This window comes from Hipposideros armiger, unplaced genomic scaffold (genome assembly GCF_001890085.2).
Source record: "Hipposideros armiger isolate ML-2016 unplaced genomic scaffold, ASM189008v1 scaffold_236, whole genome shotgun sequence".
Taxonomy (NCBI): Eukaryota; Metazoa; Chordata; class Mammalia; order Chiroptera; family Hipposideridae; genus Hipposideros; species Hipposideros armiger.
The window spans coordinates 2368708-2390735 of NW_017731586.1; the positions used below are offsets into that span (position 1 = coordinate 2368708).

A 22028-nucleotide genomic window follows, 5' to 3' on the forward strand; every position below is an offset into this window, starting at 1 on the left:
GGAATCAGAGGTGGTTATTAAATATGTCTCTGGATTTCCAATGCACTCCAGATACTGAATGAGTAAAACAGGAATTAAATAATTTCTATTATTGGAATATAACATTACCAGATAAGTAGCTAACACATTTTCCCCTTCTCTTTACTTTTTTTCCTTTATACCTTTGGTAATGAGAATGTGGTCAGACTCATTTTAGGCATGGTAGAAGCCATCTCCCACTCTGTTTGGTTCTCTGCCTCAGCCTTGAAATAAACTCAGATTTCCCCATCCTAAATACCCCCTTGCTCACCCATCCATTTATCTCTTGGAAGAGTATTCTCTCATCTTCACTCTCTCATCTCTGCCTTAGTCCTACCAGTCTGGTTTCTGCTCTCTTGGCATTACTGAACTACCCTCTTTAAAGTCATTGATGACACCTTAATAACCAAACTGAATGGCCATTTTCTTTCCTCACTCTAACTGATTTCTGTGCCTCATTTGATACTGGTGATGCACCCTTATGTCCCCTGATTTCTTTTGTTTTTAAACAAGGAACGTTCTCCTTCTGGAAGTGATTTCTACTCTTGGTTTTTATGACACTTCATGGCCTTGCTCTCTTGTCTTTGGGTGGAGTTGTCCATTCAAAGGTCCTAGCTATGGATTCATTGTTTTTCACTGTCTCCTTTTGTGATGGCATCACTATCTTTGTCTATGTATAGTATTCCATTATGCACACCCTATAGGAGTTGCTAAATAAGTGTTTCTTGAATTTAATTGTTTAAAGATACTAATCTAGTAGACCTGATAAACCATGGCATTATTTTACTATGGAGTTATCACTTAGCTTCATAATTACATTATTTAGGACTTCTATTAGTTTTGCCTCTGTACCTAAGCATGTTACGCAGCTAAAGTTAATAAAATACCTTATAATTATGCTAAATATATCCAAGTCATAAATCATGACACAGAATTTGATAAAGGGCATTATAAATGTGAGAAGTAGTATGGGAGATCTATTTATTTGGATGCGGTCATAATTATCTAGAATATTTTGATAACTTGTGTGAGCATTTAAGAAAATATTTGGATTGATTCTCTTCTTGAAAACCTGGATTGCATAGCAGTATAATTTGCTCAAACTACATTGTAACTTTTCTCTTTCAAGTAATTTATATTCTTTGAAATGTAAAAATAGTATTTTATACATATGGCAAGGTAATGTAAGCTATTAGGTGGTTCTTTCTTTCTTCTTTTGTTTTTAAATAAAGTACTTTTAGAAGCTGAGATTTTCAATAAATGTGCTTGCGGTGGCCAGTATGCTAAGGTTTAGAATTTCAAATTAAGTCCTGCTTTCATTTTGCAACTGTAATTACTAGGTCTCATTTTCCCTCTAGCCATAAGATATTCTTAAAACTTATAAGTGTTTTACAGTCGGTATATAAAAATAATCATGCTTTAAAAAATTTCAGACCAAGATAAACGAATACTTTAGACATTATTTAAAGACAAAATGCTACACAATATCTTCCATATTTTCTACATATCCAAAAAAATGACATGGAAACTTACAGAACGAAATGATCTCAAGCACATATATTCTCCAAGGGGTGTTAGAACATGCTGAGATGGATAATGAGCTGTCATCATGGAAACACACTAGAGATGTGTGCTGTGAGCCTACGGACCTGAAATAGTACTAGTATGAAATGCTTTTTTTGCAATTGTTGCAGCGTTCTAGTTTTCAATCCAACGATCTAGTTGGCTGTTCAAAGTGCTTCTTAAGAGTAAAAAAAATCTGAATCTTCCCTTCACTCCTTCATTTCCATAATAACATGAAATATTGTAGCCTAAACCAAAATTAATTATTTTCAGAATGGTTAGGTCAAAAAATATTTTCCCTTTAAGTAAATTGATTATTACTAATAGTTCTTAAACTTGAAATTATAATATTGTATTCTAACTTAAAAACTATTGAAATGTAGCATTTTATAACTGGCATGGTTTAAGAAAATTAAATTGATATAGGTATTTAATTGATGTGAAAATAATTTCATTTTATTAGAAGAATTTCTAATAAGTTCTTCGGAAATGTCTAAATTGCAAATCTCTTATTTATATGTATCTAGTTTAGGTTTGTCCAATATAAATATAATATAAGCTACACAAATAATTTAAAATTTTCTAGTAGCCACATTTTAAAAGCAAAAATAAACAGGTACTACAAATTTTAATAATATATTTTTAACCTGATAGATTTAAAGTATTATTTAAACATTAATCAATATAAAAATAATTGAGATGTTATACTGGCCTTTTTTTGGGGGGGGTACTGTCTTTGAAATCTGGTATAGATTTTAAACATATCTTATAGCCCATCCAAATTCAGAGTAGCCCACTTCAAGAGCCCACTAGCTACATGTGGCTAGAAGCTACAGTATTGGACAGCATAGATTTAGTCAGTCTGGTGGCTTTGTCACCTGGTTTGCAATCTATTCTTTTACTAGAACATTTTATGAAATAAATAAATAAATATGACTGTATTCCTTTGTTTTTTGTTTGTTTCTTTGGCAACCATTCAGGCCTACCTTGAGGAGACTTGCTTTCTACATTAAATACATGCTTAAGTGGGTGAATAAAACTAGCACAGTGATCGTATACTAATAAACAGATAGCACTCAAATGATTTGTTACACAAAATGGAAGACATCATTCACAGGACTGTGAGTACTGATGAATACTTGCCAGAGGAATCCATCCGAAAACTGGTCCTTGGTGGCACTTGTTCTGGATGGGAAAATGGGGAATTGAAATTGAAATTCATTTATGGCATTTTAAAATTTATCTTTATTTTCTTTTTGTTGCTATTATAACTCACCCTCAATTCACGCTCATATTTAATGATTTTTTTTCCCTCTAAAATCTATGGAAGTTAGTGAACAGATTTACTGTTTTATGTATATGGACATGTCTATAAGTGTATTTCTTTCACATGTACCTAAAATACAAATCTGAATTACCTTTAGATCAGAACAGAAAAAAGGTCACCATTTCCAAATATTAACCCATGATTCTCATTATAAGAATGCTTATTGAAAGTCAAGTCAGTCCAAAACCTGACCTATACACACAGAAATACAGGTCTTTTAAAATCATGTTATGATATTGTGTCATCAAAAATTATAATGAAAACTAGAAAATTCAATCAACGATTATGTTGATTTATGTACACCAGTCCAAGTATTTTGATACTTGCTTTGGATAGTTGAATTTATATATAAATAGTTGAGGTAAATTGGTGTATTTTAGCAATAGAGATTTTTCATGAGAATTATGATGTAATCTATGCTACATATAACATAAAAATTTGTGAACATGAGTATAAAATAATATATATATGTAGCACTGTGAAAAAAAATGAATATTTTATCATCACATTTAAAAAATTAAAATAAGACCAAATTTTGATTACTTTCTAATTGAGCTTTGTTTCAAATAGAGTTCTGAACTATTCAACACTGAAAATGAAAATAGAAGCCTCTTGAGGTGACAATGAGGCATAGGGCTGCAAGGCTCCGGTGTCTGACACATGTCCCTGCTGTACCTGCACAGCTCATCTAACTCCTCATGGGCCGGACAATTACCCCTGCCAAGCAATCTGTGTTTGCACAGTAAACACAAATCAGTTTTCTAGCAGAACTGTTATTTATTTATTTATTTATTTTTATTCTGTTTAGTGTGACTGCTTAGGATTATGAATTCAGAAATAGCCTTTCATCAAAAAGAGAGAGCTGCATCAGGGATGGAAGACTGCTACATCTAAACACTTCCATTAGTTGTAAAACTGAAAATTTACATTATCGTAATCTCACAAGGACCTACTTGTCATCCAGCAATTACATTCAGTTTACTGCAGCCCCGATAGTTTATATTTATTCATGAAAGTACTTTGGGTTACATTGTCAACTTGTGCTACCAACAAAATGCTTTGACCTACTAAATAACTTTCAATCAAGGACTGATTTTAGTTTCCTTCTCACCTGGCCCTTTCCCCCCAATTCCCCCTGTCTGACTCCAGGAACATTAAGTTTTAAACTACTGAATGAAATAAATCTGCAAGCTATTGGATTGGATATAATTTCTAAAATGCATGTGAAAAATGTGTCCTTAATTTAACTTTTATTTCACTATCTATTTATTACTTAGCTCATATCATAGTAACTTTCTCTATTAAAAGGAACCTGTTAGTAATGTGAACATTACTGTAGCTATTTACAAAGCTATCCAAAAAGATTATTCTTGAAATTAGAGTTCCAAATTAAAATCTACTTATTAAAAGTGGCAAAGACAGCTTAACTAGATTTACTGATCTTCTTTATCAATATATTATAACTGCAAAGTGACACATAATATGATATATTAGAAACTCCAGATGAAAGGCAGATTTTTTCACAGATCAAACTGTAACATAAATTATACTAAAGACAGCAATAATGATTCCCCCATGGGAAAAAGGTACAGAAAATTAACCTTCATAGTACAGTTGAGGACATTTTTAAATGATAATGTTATTAAGTTTTTTTCTAGTCTTTTATGATTCTCATGCTAAAGTCACTGGTGAAAGTGTCTTAGCATTTACATATCATATTATTTTAATATTTCACTAAAATAAGATAGAGCTCCAGAGAACATGTGTGGGTAGCCCTTTAAGGCCATTGGGCACCAGTAATGTCTGAGCAGATGAGGCCAGGGCGGGACCTGGCAGTGCTCAGATGTGAGGATGCTCTCTAGGAAGGCCAGGTGGCCTGTCATGATCACGTAATAGCTGCCTGCAGCTATGGCATCCATGAGCTTATCAAAACCTTTCTTAAGCCTATCGCAGTGTGCAGCTTGACCATAATGAGTAGTTACCACAAAGGCAAAGGATACTGGAGACAGATAGGCTCATGCAAAAGCACCTGCACAGGATGAGGGGGTCTGACTCTGAGTACTAGGCACCTTGTGCTTCTATGTCGTGTGACGTGGCTCTCACCATCACTTTCCATTTAGAGTTTTTGGCGTTGTACAGTGGTGGGCAGTAGTTTTATACTACCCCACCTTTCTAAGTGGTTCTGCTGTTAGGATGGGAGACAATGCAAACTATAACCCTTGCTCACTAATAACAATGAAAAAGCAGCAGAAAAACTGTTAGTTTAGAAATATAACCACCCATTTGTGATTAGACATGAATTACATGTGCATTATAATACTGAACAATGAAAGAATTCCACAATGAACAATGAGCAACAAAAGAGCAGGATAAAAGCCATAGATGTGAAAAATGCAATTGTCCATTTTTGACCGGCTACAAATGGTAATTTCTCGTCAAGTATAGTACTAAAATTTCAGTTAGCTCCTCCATTATGCTCTTTAATGGCCTGTGGTTACTTTAGATTGCTACCTTTGGTGCGATACTCACTGCTTATTATGGGGTAATGTTCCCTAATTTTTGGAAATAAAAATGGATTGTGTGAGCTCCTTTTGGAGAAATTCTAGAAGAATTTTTATTCTAAAGAGGTTGTACTATAAAGCACACGACACCATATGGATCTCTGACATTTTTATGATCTTACATCTGAATGATGTCTTACTGCAAAGGAGTATGGGCATGCTGTACCTCATAAATTGTTTATTTATAATAACCAAGGTTTGCTGTGAAGAGAAAAAAGTTTGGACAACTTCAGTCATAATTCAACTTGGGTTCATGCCCAGGTACAGAACTGTGAGGGCAGAGTTTCAGGGAACAAGGGGTGTTCTCCTCTGTCTCTGTCTGTTTTCATCTGCCTGTCTGCTCCAGCTTTTCAGGCTGCAGTGGGGAGAATGCCCAACAAATGACCCCAGGAGCCGAGAAGGATGAGATGATCCTTTAGAACAAGTCTGGCTGAAAGAAAACTGAAGCAACAGGACAGGGCCCTTGCTCCTAAATTAACTTCATTAGCACGAGCAGAACTTTCTTTTCTAAGGTTCCAAAGTGAAGCATACTCATTTATTTTGGGAAGCACTTTGTACTGAATTGGTTGGCAATAAAAAGAGGAGTCATGATAGCCATCTATCTGCAGTTACATAAGAATAATCTTTCCTAGGGTCAGGAAGACAGACACAATTAACTCCCTTTTGGTCCTGTGATTATGTGATGTTGAATCTGACTTATTCTCTGTGATAAACATGGGAACTCCAGGACATAGTACTTGAATGCGTGAAGCCTGGATCCCAATTTCTTTCTATGTAGTTTTCCATGCTCTAGATTTTACATACGTATCATTTTATGGGTATGGAGGGAGTTCCCTAGGCGTTTGGCTACCAAGACAAGCCACCATGTAAGTGTTTAACTCAAATTAGGGACAAAACATGTAGGGGCAAAAATCCAGCCTGTCAAATATTATAAATTAACTTGCAAGAAATTATTTATCTGAGTAGGTATTACAATTTTTATTCATGGTTCTGTACATTTAGATATATGCTTTTCTTTGACAGTAATGATGTCTGTTTCTTTAATACAATAGATGATGTAGTAAAAGGAAGTCATATAATTTATCTTTCCAATGAGGACAACCTGGAGAGGGAAGGGACAGCTATGAATAATTATGCCAGGACATCGAAGAGCGGGGCTCTTGCAGGCAAAGTGGCATGTGTAGTCAGTTTAGTAGTCTCCCGGGGAAGTGGGCCGCTCTAAAATGGTTATCATGTCAGAAATGTGTGGGTGAAGCAATGATGTACTCACTTAAAGAGAAAGAATGCAGGAAGCATGGGAGGGGGAAAAGCAGTGAGGACCTTTAGAAATAGGCTGTTTTTTTCAAGGTTAGAAATGGTGTACATAGTCCAACATTCAGAACGTTAGTGTACACATGAAGAAAATTCAAGCCCTTCTTCTGGTGAATGCAAAGAAATTAAAGTCCTTTTTTATGAGATGCATGGAAAAGGGCAGAGGAAGTAGAACTAAAAAGTGGCATGGCTTATCCCATGACTACTCAAAGGTGGATATTTCTCTTTTTTTTTTCAATTTAAAGAAATGCAAGTCATGAGGAGAGCAAGAAATCAATTAGCAAAGAGGCTATTACACAAAGAGAAAAATGACGTTTATCTCCAAAAATCTTGAGTAGAGAAGAGGGTGGTAGATTTTTGCTTTATTCTGGGAATTGCTGGTAATGACAGAGGGTCGATGCTTCAATAATTAACAAGAAAACCCATAAATCCCATTTGCAAAACTTCTTTTGAGATTTTTTTGGGGGGCATGGTTCTTCTTTTATGTATGTAAGCTTTAAGCTTATATGGAATTAAGTTAGAAAAAATATTTTTGCACAGAGTTCTCTAATAAGGACTACTGAGGTTTTTAATAATAAAAAAATATTTAACTCAAGACATTCTCCAGATTAAACGTCAATGTTGCACATGGAACGAGAAACTATTGGTCCAATTGTCTAATTATATTGAAACTACTGTCTATATTTACTGCACAGTTTTGCATGTTGAAATACTGATATTATATTTGTTGTATTGTATAATGCAGTCTTGTTCAAGAATTGTTTTCCTGTGTTTTTGTTTGTTGTCCCAATTTCACTGTGAGCTTTACTTGAGAAGAGATTCTTTCTTGTGGTTTTTCTCTGTGGAGTGCCTAGCAGAGCTGTAGACACACATCAAGTGTTGCATACATGCTTGTTGATTGATGTGGAGCCAGGAGGTGCCACCTCTGGGCACTCTGCCTGATGCTCTGAAGTCAGAGGCCTGGCCCTGCCTGCTGGGTGGAAGAATCTTCCTTCTCTTTCTTCAATCCCAACTCATCATAAGAAGATCTCATGAAGACAGGAGTTGTTTATAGTTTTCCTCTGTAAGCGTGGACTTGTCATGTTCTGTTTCATGTGGGTTCCGTATCCTATGGTTGTCTTTGTTTTTTAAAAATCACTATATTTTTTTCCTCAGGAATACATCTTTATTAAGATGTCCTGTGCCTGCACATTAAAATGTTAGCATAATCTAATTACGAACCAAATGAGGCACAGCAGCATTTATATCATTTGATAAATTTCCATCATTTGCAAAGGGACTGGTGACTTGAATTCAAATACTTCTTGACAGCCGTGATATAACCAATATTCTGTAGCTCTCTATAGAAGAAGTTTGTGGGTGGAGGTATATCCTTTTATTTGGTTAATGCAATTCAGTTTTGAATGTGAATGTAAAAAATCTTTTAGCTTTAGACCCACTTGTAAAGGAGGGCACCATGAGGTCGCTACAGGCCAGGGACAATGTCAAAGGGCTTGGTTTAGACAATTTGGGTTAGGATGCCTTTCCCTGGTCCCACTGATTTCTCTCTTAGAAAGGACATTCAGGGACCCAAGAATAGATAGAACCAAATCTCAATATTATGCATATGATTCAAAGGGATAAGAAGAATGGTTCACAAGAAATAATTTAAATATGGATCTTTTATTTGGTTGCATATATTTCATGATCATTGAAAAAAACAACTATTTAAAGATGACGAGAAATGACTGAGCTTTGCCCCTATTCATTAAAAAATGTTTTTTGGGTATTGTTCTAAAAAATTTCAATGAGGGAATGAAGCTTTTTCATACTTGGAAAGTGGAAATGTATGGAGGGTAAAGAGCAGTTCTGTTCTTTCAAGATACTCACGTGTCCGCAAGCAGAGTGAACTGACCAGCTGTTCAGAGGCTAGAGAAATTGGCATCATGCTTTTCTGGTGTCCTTAATTTTCAGGGTAGAGCTTTCTTACTGTGACATGATTTCTGTGTTTCATTTACACTCCATTTAGTGATATAAAATAACATGACAGAAAAGAAAAGGATGAGAAAGAAAATGAGCTTGCCTTCTTTGGGCTTCCTAAGAATCGTGACCCTGAAAACATTACTCTGACCTTAGAAACATTAGAGAGAGATGGTGAAAACAAGAAGTGGGGGCACGATTAGAGTGGCGGCAGCTGTGACATATTTGGGGCACTGATGGGGGCAGAGGGTGATGGGGGGGAGAGTCAGGATGTTTGTTGTTGCTGTGGCCGAGGAGCCAAAGGGGAGACAGTGCTCCCAGAGGAAGGCTGAAAAGGAAAGTTAGGGGAGGTTAAGGAGGATTGGTTTGCTCGATTTGTTACAGGTGAGAAGCAGAAAGGCAATGAACAGAAACAGCATCGCAGCAGCAGATAAAGAAATCAGAATTCTCTCAGGGTTGAAAAGAAGGTCATGCACAATTCCTGCTCAGAAACTGAGGGCACAACAGTATCAGATGCCATAAAGAGAGGACGGAATAAATACCAACATTGCCTTTTGTTCTGAATAATAAAGCCTTGCATTGGTGAGGATGCTGCAAAAAGATGGAAGCAAATGACTAATGAAGGGACAGAAACAAGAGGAAACATCTCCTGATGCTCCCTAAATGTAACCAAAAAATGAAACAAGCCAAAGGTGTGAGGAGATTTTAATCCTGCAATGCGTTTCCACCTTCCATGTTAGTACTTCTGCTGTAACTTGATCTCCATTTCTTTTATTTCCCCTGATAAATTTGTGAGAGCAGGGCACATTACTCATGTTAGGTATCTCCCTATAGTGCTGAGAGTAAAGTATTCAATGAATACTTGATTACTGAAGCAGGAAAGGTATTAAGAGCTATGCTGAAATATTTCCAATTTTTTTCAATTTAATGAGCATTAACATCCTGAATTTATACCCTATATTATATAGCTAAAAATGACTACTTCATTCTTACTCCAAAGACATTCTAACTATATAATCCTTTAAAGACATTTCAATTGTTTATCCAGAAGAGGAAGAGTGAAATACAGTAGCCCTGACAGAGCTGATTATTTAAGAAAAAGAGGGGAGGGAGAGGTTCATTTTGATGAAAATGGTTTCTCAGTGGCCTGCCGTGCTATTTTATCAACCAAAATTACTTTACAGAGAGTTGTAGAGGATGGGGAAAAGGTATTATGTCTATTTGCCCCCTTACCAGCTGGGTGCATAATTCTCAGCCCCTGAGCTCATTAAAGAGTAAGCAGATATGAGGTCCTTGGAGGCCACACACAATTTAAAACTTGCTAGTCATGCTTCGTATGATAAAGTTGGAAAGAAGGCATTGGGGGAACACAGAATCAGAGGAAACCAGCAGACCGGAAACGGGAGGGCCAGGGAGCAAACCCTTCTCACTGGGCTAGGGTTCTCATCCACTTACTCAGGGTCCTACTGCACTATGCATTTCCCTCCTAGATTACACATTCATGCCATTCAGATTCCTGTCCTCTAACATTTGGAAGAGATGACCTGTTAGATGGTGGAAAGAGGCACAATGAATGTATATGCAATATTAAAAACTTCTGTTTTCTAATATTTATAAAGTACAATGAAATAATTTAGAGGACCTTCAAATAGGATGACAAGTGCATACATGATATTTTATTTCATGCCTGAATTTTCAAATGGGCTCCACTGCATTAAATGAGAAGAAGTTCCGGGTACAAATGATTGGCACCTGGTTCTGTGCTGCTTCTGGAACCGCTGCTTTTGTGATTGTGATTTGGAAAGACTTGGCTAACATGTACTCACGGCCCTAAATTCTGTGCCTGCATTCAAGGCTCTAAGAAAAATCTAAGCTTTGACTCAAGATCAGATTAAACATAAAAATTTCAAGCATTTCTTATTATTATTTGGTGACAAACAAAACTAGCAACCTCTTTCATCCCTCCCCCCTCCCAAATACATTCCTCATTTCCTCAGGGAAAAAAAGTCCAAAATAAAATTTAAAACCCAAAGTTATAAACTTTTTAAAGAGTTGACTTTTTTTTTTGTTAAAAAGTTTAGATCACTGGCTTTACTTTTGAGATATTTTGAATCTAAGAACATTAAAATCACACCAGATCATTTCAGCCTCAATATATTGTAACTCCTGAAAGGGCTTCAGCTATTATTCATGCACTCTTGTCTTATGTGGCTTTCACTTACGCCTACTTTCATAAATGGCTCTTGATTTCTCGTAGAGCTCATATGGGTCAGGCTTCCTTGGGTCAAAGGCCTCTGTTGAGTCAGGAAAAGAACTCCTGTGAAGGGCGGGCGGGAAGGGCAGGTTCTGTGGGATGGCCGGAGCAGATAAACTTGTCTGCGGACTGCCTTGATTCTCCCATCGGTCCATTATCTGGAAAGTCAAAGGACAGAGAAAATGAATGACACATTTGTTCTTGCTGTTTCCTTTGTCACATACTACAACACTCACCTCTAAGCAAGACTTTCTTGCCCTGAAAACTTTCCTTCCATGAAATGTTTTAAAACTTTGGTATAACTGCCTTGAGAGAAAAGATGCTACTTCTATATAATAAAGTATCATAGACTGTTATAAATACAAGTGGTGCCTGAACTTTGAATGCAAACTCATATAACCTTGTCACCTGTAGGCTCGTAATTTTCAGCAAATCACTTAATTTCTCTGAGTCTGTTTTTTTTTCTACAAAATAAAGATAATAAGTATCTCAAGATGATTTATGTACAAGTGCTTAGAAATATATGGTATGATTCCTTTTCTAATATGGTCCCAATACATTACATCATTTTAACTGAAACAGAAGATAAAGTAGCCTGCACACCTTCGTTGGACTCCTATGCATATCCCAACCATCTCCTATACTTGAACATTCAATCACTTTCCTTACAGTTTTCAAGTAATAACACAACCACGTGGGATGTATGAATTGTTTAAAGTCATCTGTGAAGCCTCATTTACTGCTGATCTGGTGTTTTCTTTCCCCAAATACTGCTGCTGCTGCTGCTGTTGCTACCACCATAATTTATTTAATATCTATAGGACGCTTGCCAATTTTCCGTGCCCTTTCACATACGGTATCGTCTTTGATCCTTACCATGATCCTGTGAGGTCAATAAAGCAGGGACTTTTATCAAGGAGAAAGCCTGGTTTACTGAGATCACCTATTGGCACCATCAACTTCACCTTCACTCAATGATCAACGGATTCCTATTCAAACTCACCCTCTACTTTTCTGCTTGAATAAACCTGCTTTGTGTAAAATTACATTATGTTACTCTCCTGCTTAAAATTCTACATTGGGTCATCACGGTCCTCAGGAGAAAGGCCAGACTTTCTAGTGAGACATAAATGGCTCCTCGTAACCCAGGTTCTGCTCACCTTTCTTCAGCTTTCTCCTATCCGCTGATGGTCTCTTCTCCCATTCTCTAGCACCCATCAGCGTCTCTCCTGCCTCTGAACCACCACACACTTTCTTAATTTCTCCTTCTATCTGCAAAGTTTACCCACTTTCTGCTCTTCCATCTCCCTTCTTCATTTTACCTGACTGCTAGATTCAGATGAGATGTCTGCTGTTCTAAAAGACCTTTGCTGCCCTTTCCTGATCTGTTAACATGCCCCTTTTGGTGCTCCCAGGGCCCTCTCTACCCACCCCTTGCACCATGTATCAAAGGTCAACTGCATGACAAGTCTATTCCTGTCTCCTCAAACAGTTCATGTGGGAGACAGAGGCCACAGTTTTTCTCATTGTTGCATTACCAATGCATAGTAAGTACTCAGAAAATGTGAATTGAGTGAATGAATCAATAAAATATGAAACCTGTTCTTTTTTTTCTAAAACCAGTTATGATATCCACTATTGAGCTTGGCCGAACTATAACTTTCTGTTCCCTACTGCACTGTCCTGTTGTTGTTTACATACTGGCTATATTTTGGTCAGGGCTTTGATGCCATCTCTCACCTATCAATGATAAATATTGTAAGGCTGGAGGGGATGTGAGGTACCATGTACTGTACAAGTTACTATGTAACATAAAGTTCCCTGTGACCTGCTCACCTGCCTCAGACTGTAGCAGTGGTTGGGTAAGCCAGCAAATTAGGAGAGAAAGGGGTCATTGACCCTTCTCTAATAAGATTGGTGCTATAGTCTGAATGTTTGTGTTCCCCAAAATCCATATGTTGAAATTCTAACACTCAAGGTGAAGGTACTAGGAGGTGGGGCCTTTGGAGGTGATTGGGTCATGAGGGTGGAGCCTTCACAAATGGCATTAATGTAATCCCTCCTTATAAAGGAGGCCCCAGAGAGCTCCCTCCTAGGTGAGGTTACAGAGAAAAGACAGCCATCTAAAAAGAGGGCCCTCACCAGACACTGAATCTGCAGGTGCCTTGATTTTGGACTTTCCAGCCTCCAGAACCATGAGAAATAAATTTCTGCCATATATAAACCATCCAGTCTATGATATTTTGTTGTAGTAATCTGAAGAGACTAAGTCAAGTAGCTTCATTTTCATTTGTTTTCTATATATACTATCACCAAGATTTCATTTGAACAAAGGTTCTATAGCTACCAAGAATGGAAAACCCCTAGTCGAATTCTATTCCCTAATATTAAACATAATCTCTATGAGTGCAAAGCCATCCAGCAGCTGTCAGTGGCAGACCCTGGCCAGAATCATATATAACAGAATGCTGTTTTACATAATAATACATTAAGGGGAACAACTGGTAAATTTGCATAGAGTTTTAGCTAATTTTCTGCTCAGTGGGCCTTTTGCTCTCATTTAGTACAAATCTTTAGATATGCACTTCATAATTCATTTGATAGCAAAATTCATCTAGAAAGCCATTCCGGGTTCCTTTGGTCATCCATTCTGGGTGTTCTGGCTATGACGGGAAGACCCACATTTGTGGGTAAAGACATATTCTTTTTTATTTTTCACGTTGACTTAGTTACCATGTGGATGCATTCTGGCTGTGACTTTCCCCCTTCTTTCTGTGTCCAAATATAAGACATTAAGTTGTAAAAAGAAAATAAATCAGAAACGTGGTCTGAGTAGCTGTGTAGCCCACTTGTCATTGTAGGGCTTCAGCAAATGTCTAGCTCTTTCTCCCATCTTCCACTGAGGTTTATCTGATACCCACATAGGTCTTGCTGGCATATGTATTGTTTGTGTACAGTCATTGGAGCAAACATGCTTCAGGTGAAATATGAGCATTTCTAAAAACACATTTTTAAAACTAGAACAAATAATGCTTTCAGTTCTATTTTGGAAAGGTTCTGTGGCAGATTGACAAATTCTACAATTTTGTTAGCACAGAGATGGGAGAATTCGTCAAGAGTCCAGTTCACGCTTAGTAAAGCATTCACAACATCTTACTGTGACATTCATCACCCCTCGAGTCATGCTGTTGGGGTTTCTTAAAAGATTGTAGAGCAGAAAATCACTGTGCCATTGAAATTACTGAAACAACATACCCAAAGTCCTATACTTCCATCTCCCAAATTGAGTTATTTGTTGGCTTCCACCTGGAAGATCATGGAGCAAGCCACTGCCTTGGGGTTCAGAGGTCACCCGCTGCTCACTGGGGCTGGGGTGCTGATCTGACAGCAGCACCTTTTGAATGGTGCCCTCTGTGGATGTCTCATTTCTTTCTTAGACAACCTGGTCTCTGGACTTTTGCTTTCCAGCTGGGACTCTCAGGGCTCACTTGTTTCTCTCAACTATGAGAACCACCTAGATTCTGATCCTGTCCCCTCCCCTAGACAAAGGGCCTAATTTGCTTCACCTGGTATCTTCATGGCCATGAACTGTCTTGAGTCATGCTACCTTCCAGGCATTTACCTCTCAACAAGGCTTCTGACTGGGCCTTGTCCAGTCCCCAGTGATGTCCATATCTAGGCCAATATTTATAAACTAGAGTATCTCACTAGAGTAAGGAAAAATGGAAATGAAGTCATTTTCTAGGTCTGGGAGAAGCCTTGTATCTCTGCTGACCTTGATGAATGAATGAATGCCTGACTGTATGAAATGACAGTCACCTAAATATCAGTAGACAGAGTGGACATACAGTCCACAACAGGGCACCAAACAGTAAAACAGAAAAACCAAATCATGGTGTGGTTAATTTTTTTTTTCTTTTTTAAAGATTTTATTGGGGAATTGGGGGAGGGAACAGTGTTGGGGAATCGGAGAAGGGGAACAGACAAGTTGCTGTCCTTTTGTTCTTCAGCCTAGTTGTGGAGGACACCGCTTCACTGGCCCATGTTGGTATTATCATTGCGCTCTTCCTGAGTGAGGCAGTCACTCGTTGGCCATTGAATGACTGCTCACGGCAGCTCACAAAAGCGCACGCATGCTGCCGGCCAGTCCCACTGCTGCCTACGCCGTCAGCGGGGATTCACGGCAGCCCAGCTCCAGGTCGAGCTGTTGTTCACCATCTTAGCTGTAGAGGGCGCAGCATCACTGGCCCTCATGTGGGATCTGAACCGGGGCCCTGCTGCTTAGAGCTGGCATCCCAAGCCAACTCCTAACAATTGCACCACTGGGCTGGTCCATAATTTAAACCCCACCTTCTGATTCTGGGGTGCATACTGGGAACAGAGTGCTTGTGAATAAGGCAGGCCCTCCCTCAGCCCCATGAAATACTTGATCTAGAAGTTGTTTGCTTCCTATAATTGCAGGGGTAGTCTAAACACACAACTCACTATTTTAGGGCAGGGCTGGGAGATGGAGGCATTTGGCTTGATTCTATACTTGAAAAGTGAACTTGGATCCCTTCCAGATGGAGACAATGAGAACTCACTACAATTAGTGTATGACTCGTTGAATGGAAAGTGACTCTCTTGACATGGACTAACTGAGAATGTGGATCAGTAGGACAGGAGAGGGTCAGAAGTGATAGGGCCGGGGGAGGAAAGGCTCACTCAGGATCACATCTCCTTCTCCCGACTGAGGATGTCATCAGTCCTCCTCAGAGGAGAGAGTGTATCAATTCATACACTGTGGGCATATGTTTATATACTCGTTTAAATGACTAGCAAACTATGTTCATTCCATAGAGTGATTCATTTTTTAAGGGTTTATACATAGAGGGTGTGCTTTCTAGGATGACAGTTTATATTTTTGAGCTCAACATGTAGAGGCACTGTTTTAAGCCACTTACACGGATTCACTCACAGACTTTTCACAATAATCACATGAGAGGGTGTTATTATTGTCCCCATTTCACAGATATAGAACTTGAGGTACTGCAAGCTTTAGCAGCTATGGGGTTGTCGAAAAGGTCATGATGCATTTTTGCAATGAAAAACATAGGAAAAATATGTCATGACTTTTCCGACAACCCAACAGTTGAAGGTCACAAAGCTAGAAGCAAACTGTGAACCCCCGAAGTATGCTTCAGTGTTTGCACCCTAAACCACACACCACACTGCCTCTTATTATCATCCTTCGTCTACTCTAAGGAGTTTCTGATAGCTACATGGAGGACATGAAATAGATAGTCATCTATCTTCACTCAGCCAAGGACCTGGAAGTCCAAGCTCTCGCTTTTGGAGGGGCGTATGGGTTCAGGATTAATTGTAAATTGAGTTCTATAAAACCTTTTTTGGAATTATTGACTAAGGATGTAATTACTTTAATGACAGCAAATGCTGTAATTATGTCAAATGGCATAATTTGTGTAAATGTGGTACATATAAGGAAGTCTCTAAATTGCATAATTGGGGCACCATGATGAGGTTGCAAGTTTTCTTCTTACATTAGAGAAAGGTGTGTATAACAACAGAACACAGATTTAACTTTGGTGATGAAAGGGAAGAATTACTCAGATTTTGGTCAAGATAAAACAAATTTCATTTTAAACATTTTTAAATACTTCTCTTCAAAGTAACATCATCACTAAGTGGTTTACTAAGCCCAAACAGGTCTGGTTTTCCCATCTGGCATCCTCTGTGGACCAGATGAGCCAACTCCTAAATGGGGACATGCTTGGTGAGAATGTTCTGTAGCCCTGACACCCTCAGCTCCTCATCTCCAGCTCCTGGTTAACTCACCTCTCTTGGAGAGAAACCTGGAGCTCAGGTATATTGTGGGGCTCAATAATACTTTATTTTCACACCTTCAAACCATTTTAAAGGCATTTTATTTAATAAAGCCCATTTACTGCACTTGAAAAGTATATTATCTCCATTTCTAAAATGAGAACATCAAGCAATTGAAGATTCCCTCAGTAAAAGAAATTAGAAAAACATAAAACTAATCCCAACATTCCCTACCCTGGCCAGACTAGAGGCACTTGGGTCTGAACTGCTTACTGTCAGAGGAAAGAGAAGAAGCGGGTAGAAAGCATGATTCCCTGAGTTTTCTGGACTTGAACTACTTTGCCACAGCTCTCTTTTAGTAATGGGTTTTACACATTCCAGTCGGGGTAGTGTATTCTAATACACCATAAAACAGGATTCTGCGAAACCAGTCCCAGCTCTTGGGACTTGGGCAACTATTGGTTTCAACCGAGTGGCAAGTAAAGATCATTTCTAATTGCAAAGCTAACTTGGCTAACCTAACCTCACAAAAAGACTATTAAAATCCATCACCTCCTGTATTGGTACCAAAATTACAGGATGATTCATAAAAGAACTAGGCCCAGAGAGGTTAGGTGATGGCAGAGATCACCAATATCTGAAGAAGATGCAGAAGCATCACTTTGAGTGATTGTCAGGTTTGATGGGGGGTGGGGGGATACATATATATATGCATATGTATATATATTTGTGTATATACAACCATATATATTTTCACAAACACATATATATTTAGCTCTGTATGTATTAAAATGCACATATAAATATATACAAAGCTAAATTTCTTATGGACCAGATTTAATTTGCAGGTTAAGACCTCTGGGCCTATAAATTTGCATTGCTTCTAAAAATTTCATGTTATCAATACTATAGTATTTCTAACATGGAAAAAATGAAAGTTTTCTAAAGTATTTTTAGCACATCATACTGAACAGTATCAATGCTCATTTTGTATTAGGAACACAGGCAGCTTTGCTTTTATAGAAAGTAAGATGAATTATTTTTGTATTTGTGGGACAAATACAAGACAAAGGGACACAGGAGGCTTGTTTTGATATCACAGAATCTCAGAGGTAGGAGAGATTCTGAGGTCACTCAATTCAGCTCTTGCTTAATGGGATTGCAATAATAACTAGAAATAAAGAAGCATAATAATTCCAACTTACAGGTTTTGGAGTTTTCCATGGAGAAAAGAAACCTGTAATAAAGAAAACAATATTTGAACTTTGAAAATACACCCCAGTACTACTTATGGCTGGCATGATATTAAAATAATTGTGAGTCACTTAAATTCGTTAACAGCAAACAATAATAACCACAGAAATTTCTGCCTGGCTGCTGTATAGTTCTCTTCAAGGAGCCTAAATAATTTCATTAGAATTATATTAATGATTCTAAGAACAAATTCTTATTTGGAAGTGGAGGATTCTGAGGCACAGAGTGGGTAATTGTGTGGCAAATTGTCAGCTGCTTTACAAGATCTAAAATTGAATCATCCTTAGAGATATCTGTGGTACAGGTTTAGCTAGAGAGTAAGAGAGGAGAGAGAGAGAGAGAGAGAGAGAGAGAGAGAGAGAGAGAGAGAGAGAGAGGAGAATATAGATAGAAAGTTAGATTTTTAAAGGTAAATACATTTGCTTAGCATTTATATAAGAATTTTATATGTACCTACTTTATGTAGTTAAAATCATTCAACAAGGCTTCATTAGTCTTACATTTAATGCAGATACCTATATTATGAATCAGATTCTAGTCTAACATTTATGGGACTGTCCTCCCTGAGATCTTCTCTAGAGCAGATAATCTGTTTCATTACCCTAACACACTAGTGTGAGCACAATGGTTTGCATGAGGAAGCAGCTCAAAATGTTTGTAAATTGAATGAATCGTGTATCATCAAAACCATGTTTTTAAAAACTTATTGAAAAAAACCCAAAAAAAACAACAAAAAAAACCACCCCAAAGCTTTCTATTATCACAAATGGTATGATGATTGGATTTTATGATCCAAATGACCATTAAGATAATTAAAAGTAAAGGACAGATTAATTCTCTTTACTTTTTTTCCTTTGTCATTATTTTACCAGATGGTATCAATTTTTTAAAATGTTAGTAAAAACAAGCTTAAAAAATAATGGGATGGTAGTGGTGAAGGGTGCTGCCATATATTGGCCCAGCAAGTCAAAACAAAATCTAGCATACAAATCAAAATTACTTTCTTTTCATGTCATACAACTTCACTCTTTCAACAATTTCTCTCATTGTAATGTTAGGTGGTATCTGATAAAATGCCCAGTAAAAAATGAAATATTGTGCAACATGGATGGATCTTGAGATTATAATGCTAAGCAAAATAAGTCAGACAGAAAAAGTAGAGAACCATATGATTTCACTGATATATGGTATATAAAGCTGAAAACAACAAAAGAACAAGAAGAACAAATGAAGAAACAAAACTCACAGACACAGACAATAGTTTAGTGGTTACCAGAGGGTAAAGGGGGAAGGTGGTAGATGAGGGTAAAGGGGATCAAATACATGGTGATGGAAAGAGAACTCTGGGTGGTGAACACACAATGTGATATATAGATGATGTATTACAGAATTGTACAACTTAAATCTATGTAACTTTGCTAACAATTGTCATCCCAATAAACTTTAATTTAAAAAAAGAAAGAAAGAAAGAAAAGGAAACCCTTGTGCACTGTTGTGGGATTGAAAATTGGTGCAGCCACTATGGAAAACAGTATGGAGGTTCCTCAAAAAATAAAAAATAGAACTATTGGGTTGTCGGGAAAGTCATGACGTATTTTTCTATGTTTTTCAATGCAAAAATGCGTCATGACTTTCCCGAAGGCCCAATACATTATGACCCAGCAATTCCACTTCAGGGTATTTATCTGAAAAAATCCAAAGCACTAATTCGAATAGCTGTATGCACCTCTATGTTCACTGCAGCACTATCTACAGTAGCCAAGATATGGAAGCAACCTAAGTGCCCATCAATAGGCGATTGGATAAAGAAGAAGTGGTACATATATACAATGGAATATTACTCTGCCATAAAAAAGAATGAAATCTTATCATTTGCAACAATGTGGATGGACGTAGAGGATATTGTGCTAAGTAAAATAAGTCAGACTAAGAAAGACAAATCCATATGATCTCACTTATATGTGGAATGTAAAGAACAGAATAAACAAACAAACAAAACATAAATAGACTCAGAGATACAGAGAACAAGCTGATCATTGCTAGATGGGAGGGAGCTGGTGTCCTGGGTGAAAAGGGTGATGGGGTTAAGAAATACAAATTGGTAGTTACAAAATAGTCATGGGGATGTAAAATACAGCATAGGGAATACAGTCAATAATAGTGTAATAACTATATATAGTGCTAGGTGAGTACTAGACTAATCCAGGGGGATCACTTCATAAATTCTATAAGTGTCTAATCACTATGCTGTATACCTGAAATTAATATAAAATAATATTGAATGTCAACTGCAATTGAAAATAAATAAATACTTTTTTAAAAGACAAAAAATAAAGAATATTGAAAATATGTCACATACTATATTGATCATATTTAAACTGGGAGTTGTACAAAATGGGAATATTTGAAAACATAACACATTTATAGGAGATATCTATAGAAATCTGGACACACAATTATTTAGATGATTAAGCAATCCAACTCAGGCCTGGCATAAATACAAACTGCACTGCAATGCACGATTGTGAAGAAATTACGCTTTGTTTTATGAAATGAGTGAAAGTATATAACACATCATGTTTCTCAGCTTTCCTTGGAATCCAGAGTTAAATTTAAAACTCAAGTACAATAACCACCTTACCTAAGAAGATAGTAGAATTAGCTCACTTTCTCATATAGTCTGTTTCTTCTTTTTTTTTTAAAGATTTTTCATTGGGGAATTGGGGGAGAGGAACAGCGCTGGGGAATTGGGGGAAGGGGAACAGAGAAGTTGCTATCCTTTTTGTTCTTCAGTCTAGTTGTGGAGGACGTTGCTTCACTGGCCCAAGTTGGCACCATCATTGTGTTCTTCCCGGGCAAGGCAGATCAGTTGCCAGCTTCTGGATGGCTGCTCACAGCAGCTGCTGGCCACTCACACTGGCTGCTGGCTACACGCAGCAGCCCATGGCAACCCACTGCAGCAGGGGCTGCAGCCTACATCTCAGGCGACTCACGGCAGCCCAGCTCGAGGTTGAGCTGTTATTCAGCATCTTAGCTGTAGAGGGCAGTGTCACTGACCCTCATATGTGGGATCTGAACCGGGGCCCTCTGGCATCCCAAGCCAGCTCTTAACCAACGCGCCACTCGGCCGGCTGTAGTCTGTTTCTTCTTATCTCTCTTTCTAACTAATGGGGGAAAAAATCTGTTCAATGTATGGTTTGATAAATTTATTTATATGGATTTAATCACATTCTTTTTGGAAATAGCTCAGTAAAAACAGTAGATAAATAAATACATTAATCTCTTTTGACTCCTTCTATAAAATGACAATGAAAACAATTTGAAAACAATTATGAGATGAAAAAAATTGTAACCTATTGGTCAATTAACCATTCTTTTCTGTGAAGGATAAAACTTATTTGCTGTTTGAATAGAGAGCCCAGAAAAACCCCCACACCTATATGGTCATTTAATCTATGACAAAGGAAGCAAGAATACACACTGGGGTAAAGAAAGTCTATTCAATAAATGGTGCTGGAAAAACTGGACAGATACATGAAAAAAAAAATAAAACTGGACCACCTTTTTATACCATATACAAGAATAAACTCAAAATGGATTAAAGACTTAAATGTAAGACCTGAAACAATAAAACTCCTCGAAGAACACATAGGCAGTAAACTCTCTGACATTGCTCTTAGTAATATTTTTTTCTGCCATATCTCCTTGGGCAAGGGAAACAAAGAAATAAACAAATGGGACTACATCAAACTAAAACATTTTTGCACAGCAAAAGAAGTCACCAACAAAATGTAAAAAAACCTATTGAATGGGAAAAAATATTCACCAATGATACATCTGATAAGGGGTTAATATCCAAAATTTATAAAGAACTCATATAACTCAACACTGAAAAAAACCAAACACTCCAATTAAAAAGTGGGCAGAGAACCTCAATTGACATTTCTCCGAAGAGGAC

General features: G+C 37.4%; 1 protein-coding gene across 1 annotated transcript in view; it reads right to left on the minus strand.

Moving 5' to 3' along the window:
• Positions 1 to 22028, minus strand: part of MAGI2 (membrane associated guanylate kinase, WW and PDZ domain containing 2) — a 318539-nt gene that overhangs the window by 167594 nt on the left and 128917 nt on the right. The window contains exons 5-7 of the mRNA XM_019655111.1: positions 18022 to 18053; positions 10962 to 11151; positions 2725 to 2766 (exon numbers count right to left, since the gene is read on the minus strand). Coding sequence (XP_019510656.1) covers positions 2725 to 2766; positions 10962 to 11151; positions 18022 to 18053 — 264 coding nt within the window. The remainder of the gene's footprint in view (positions 1 to 2724; positions 2767 to 10961; positions 11152 to 18021; positions 18054 to 22028) is intronic.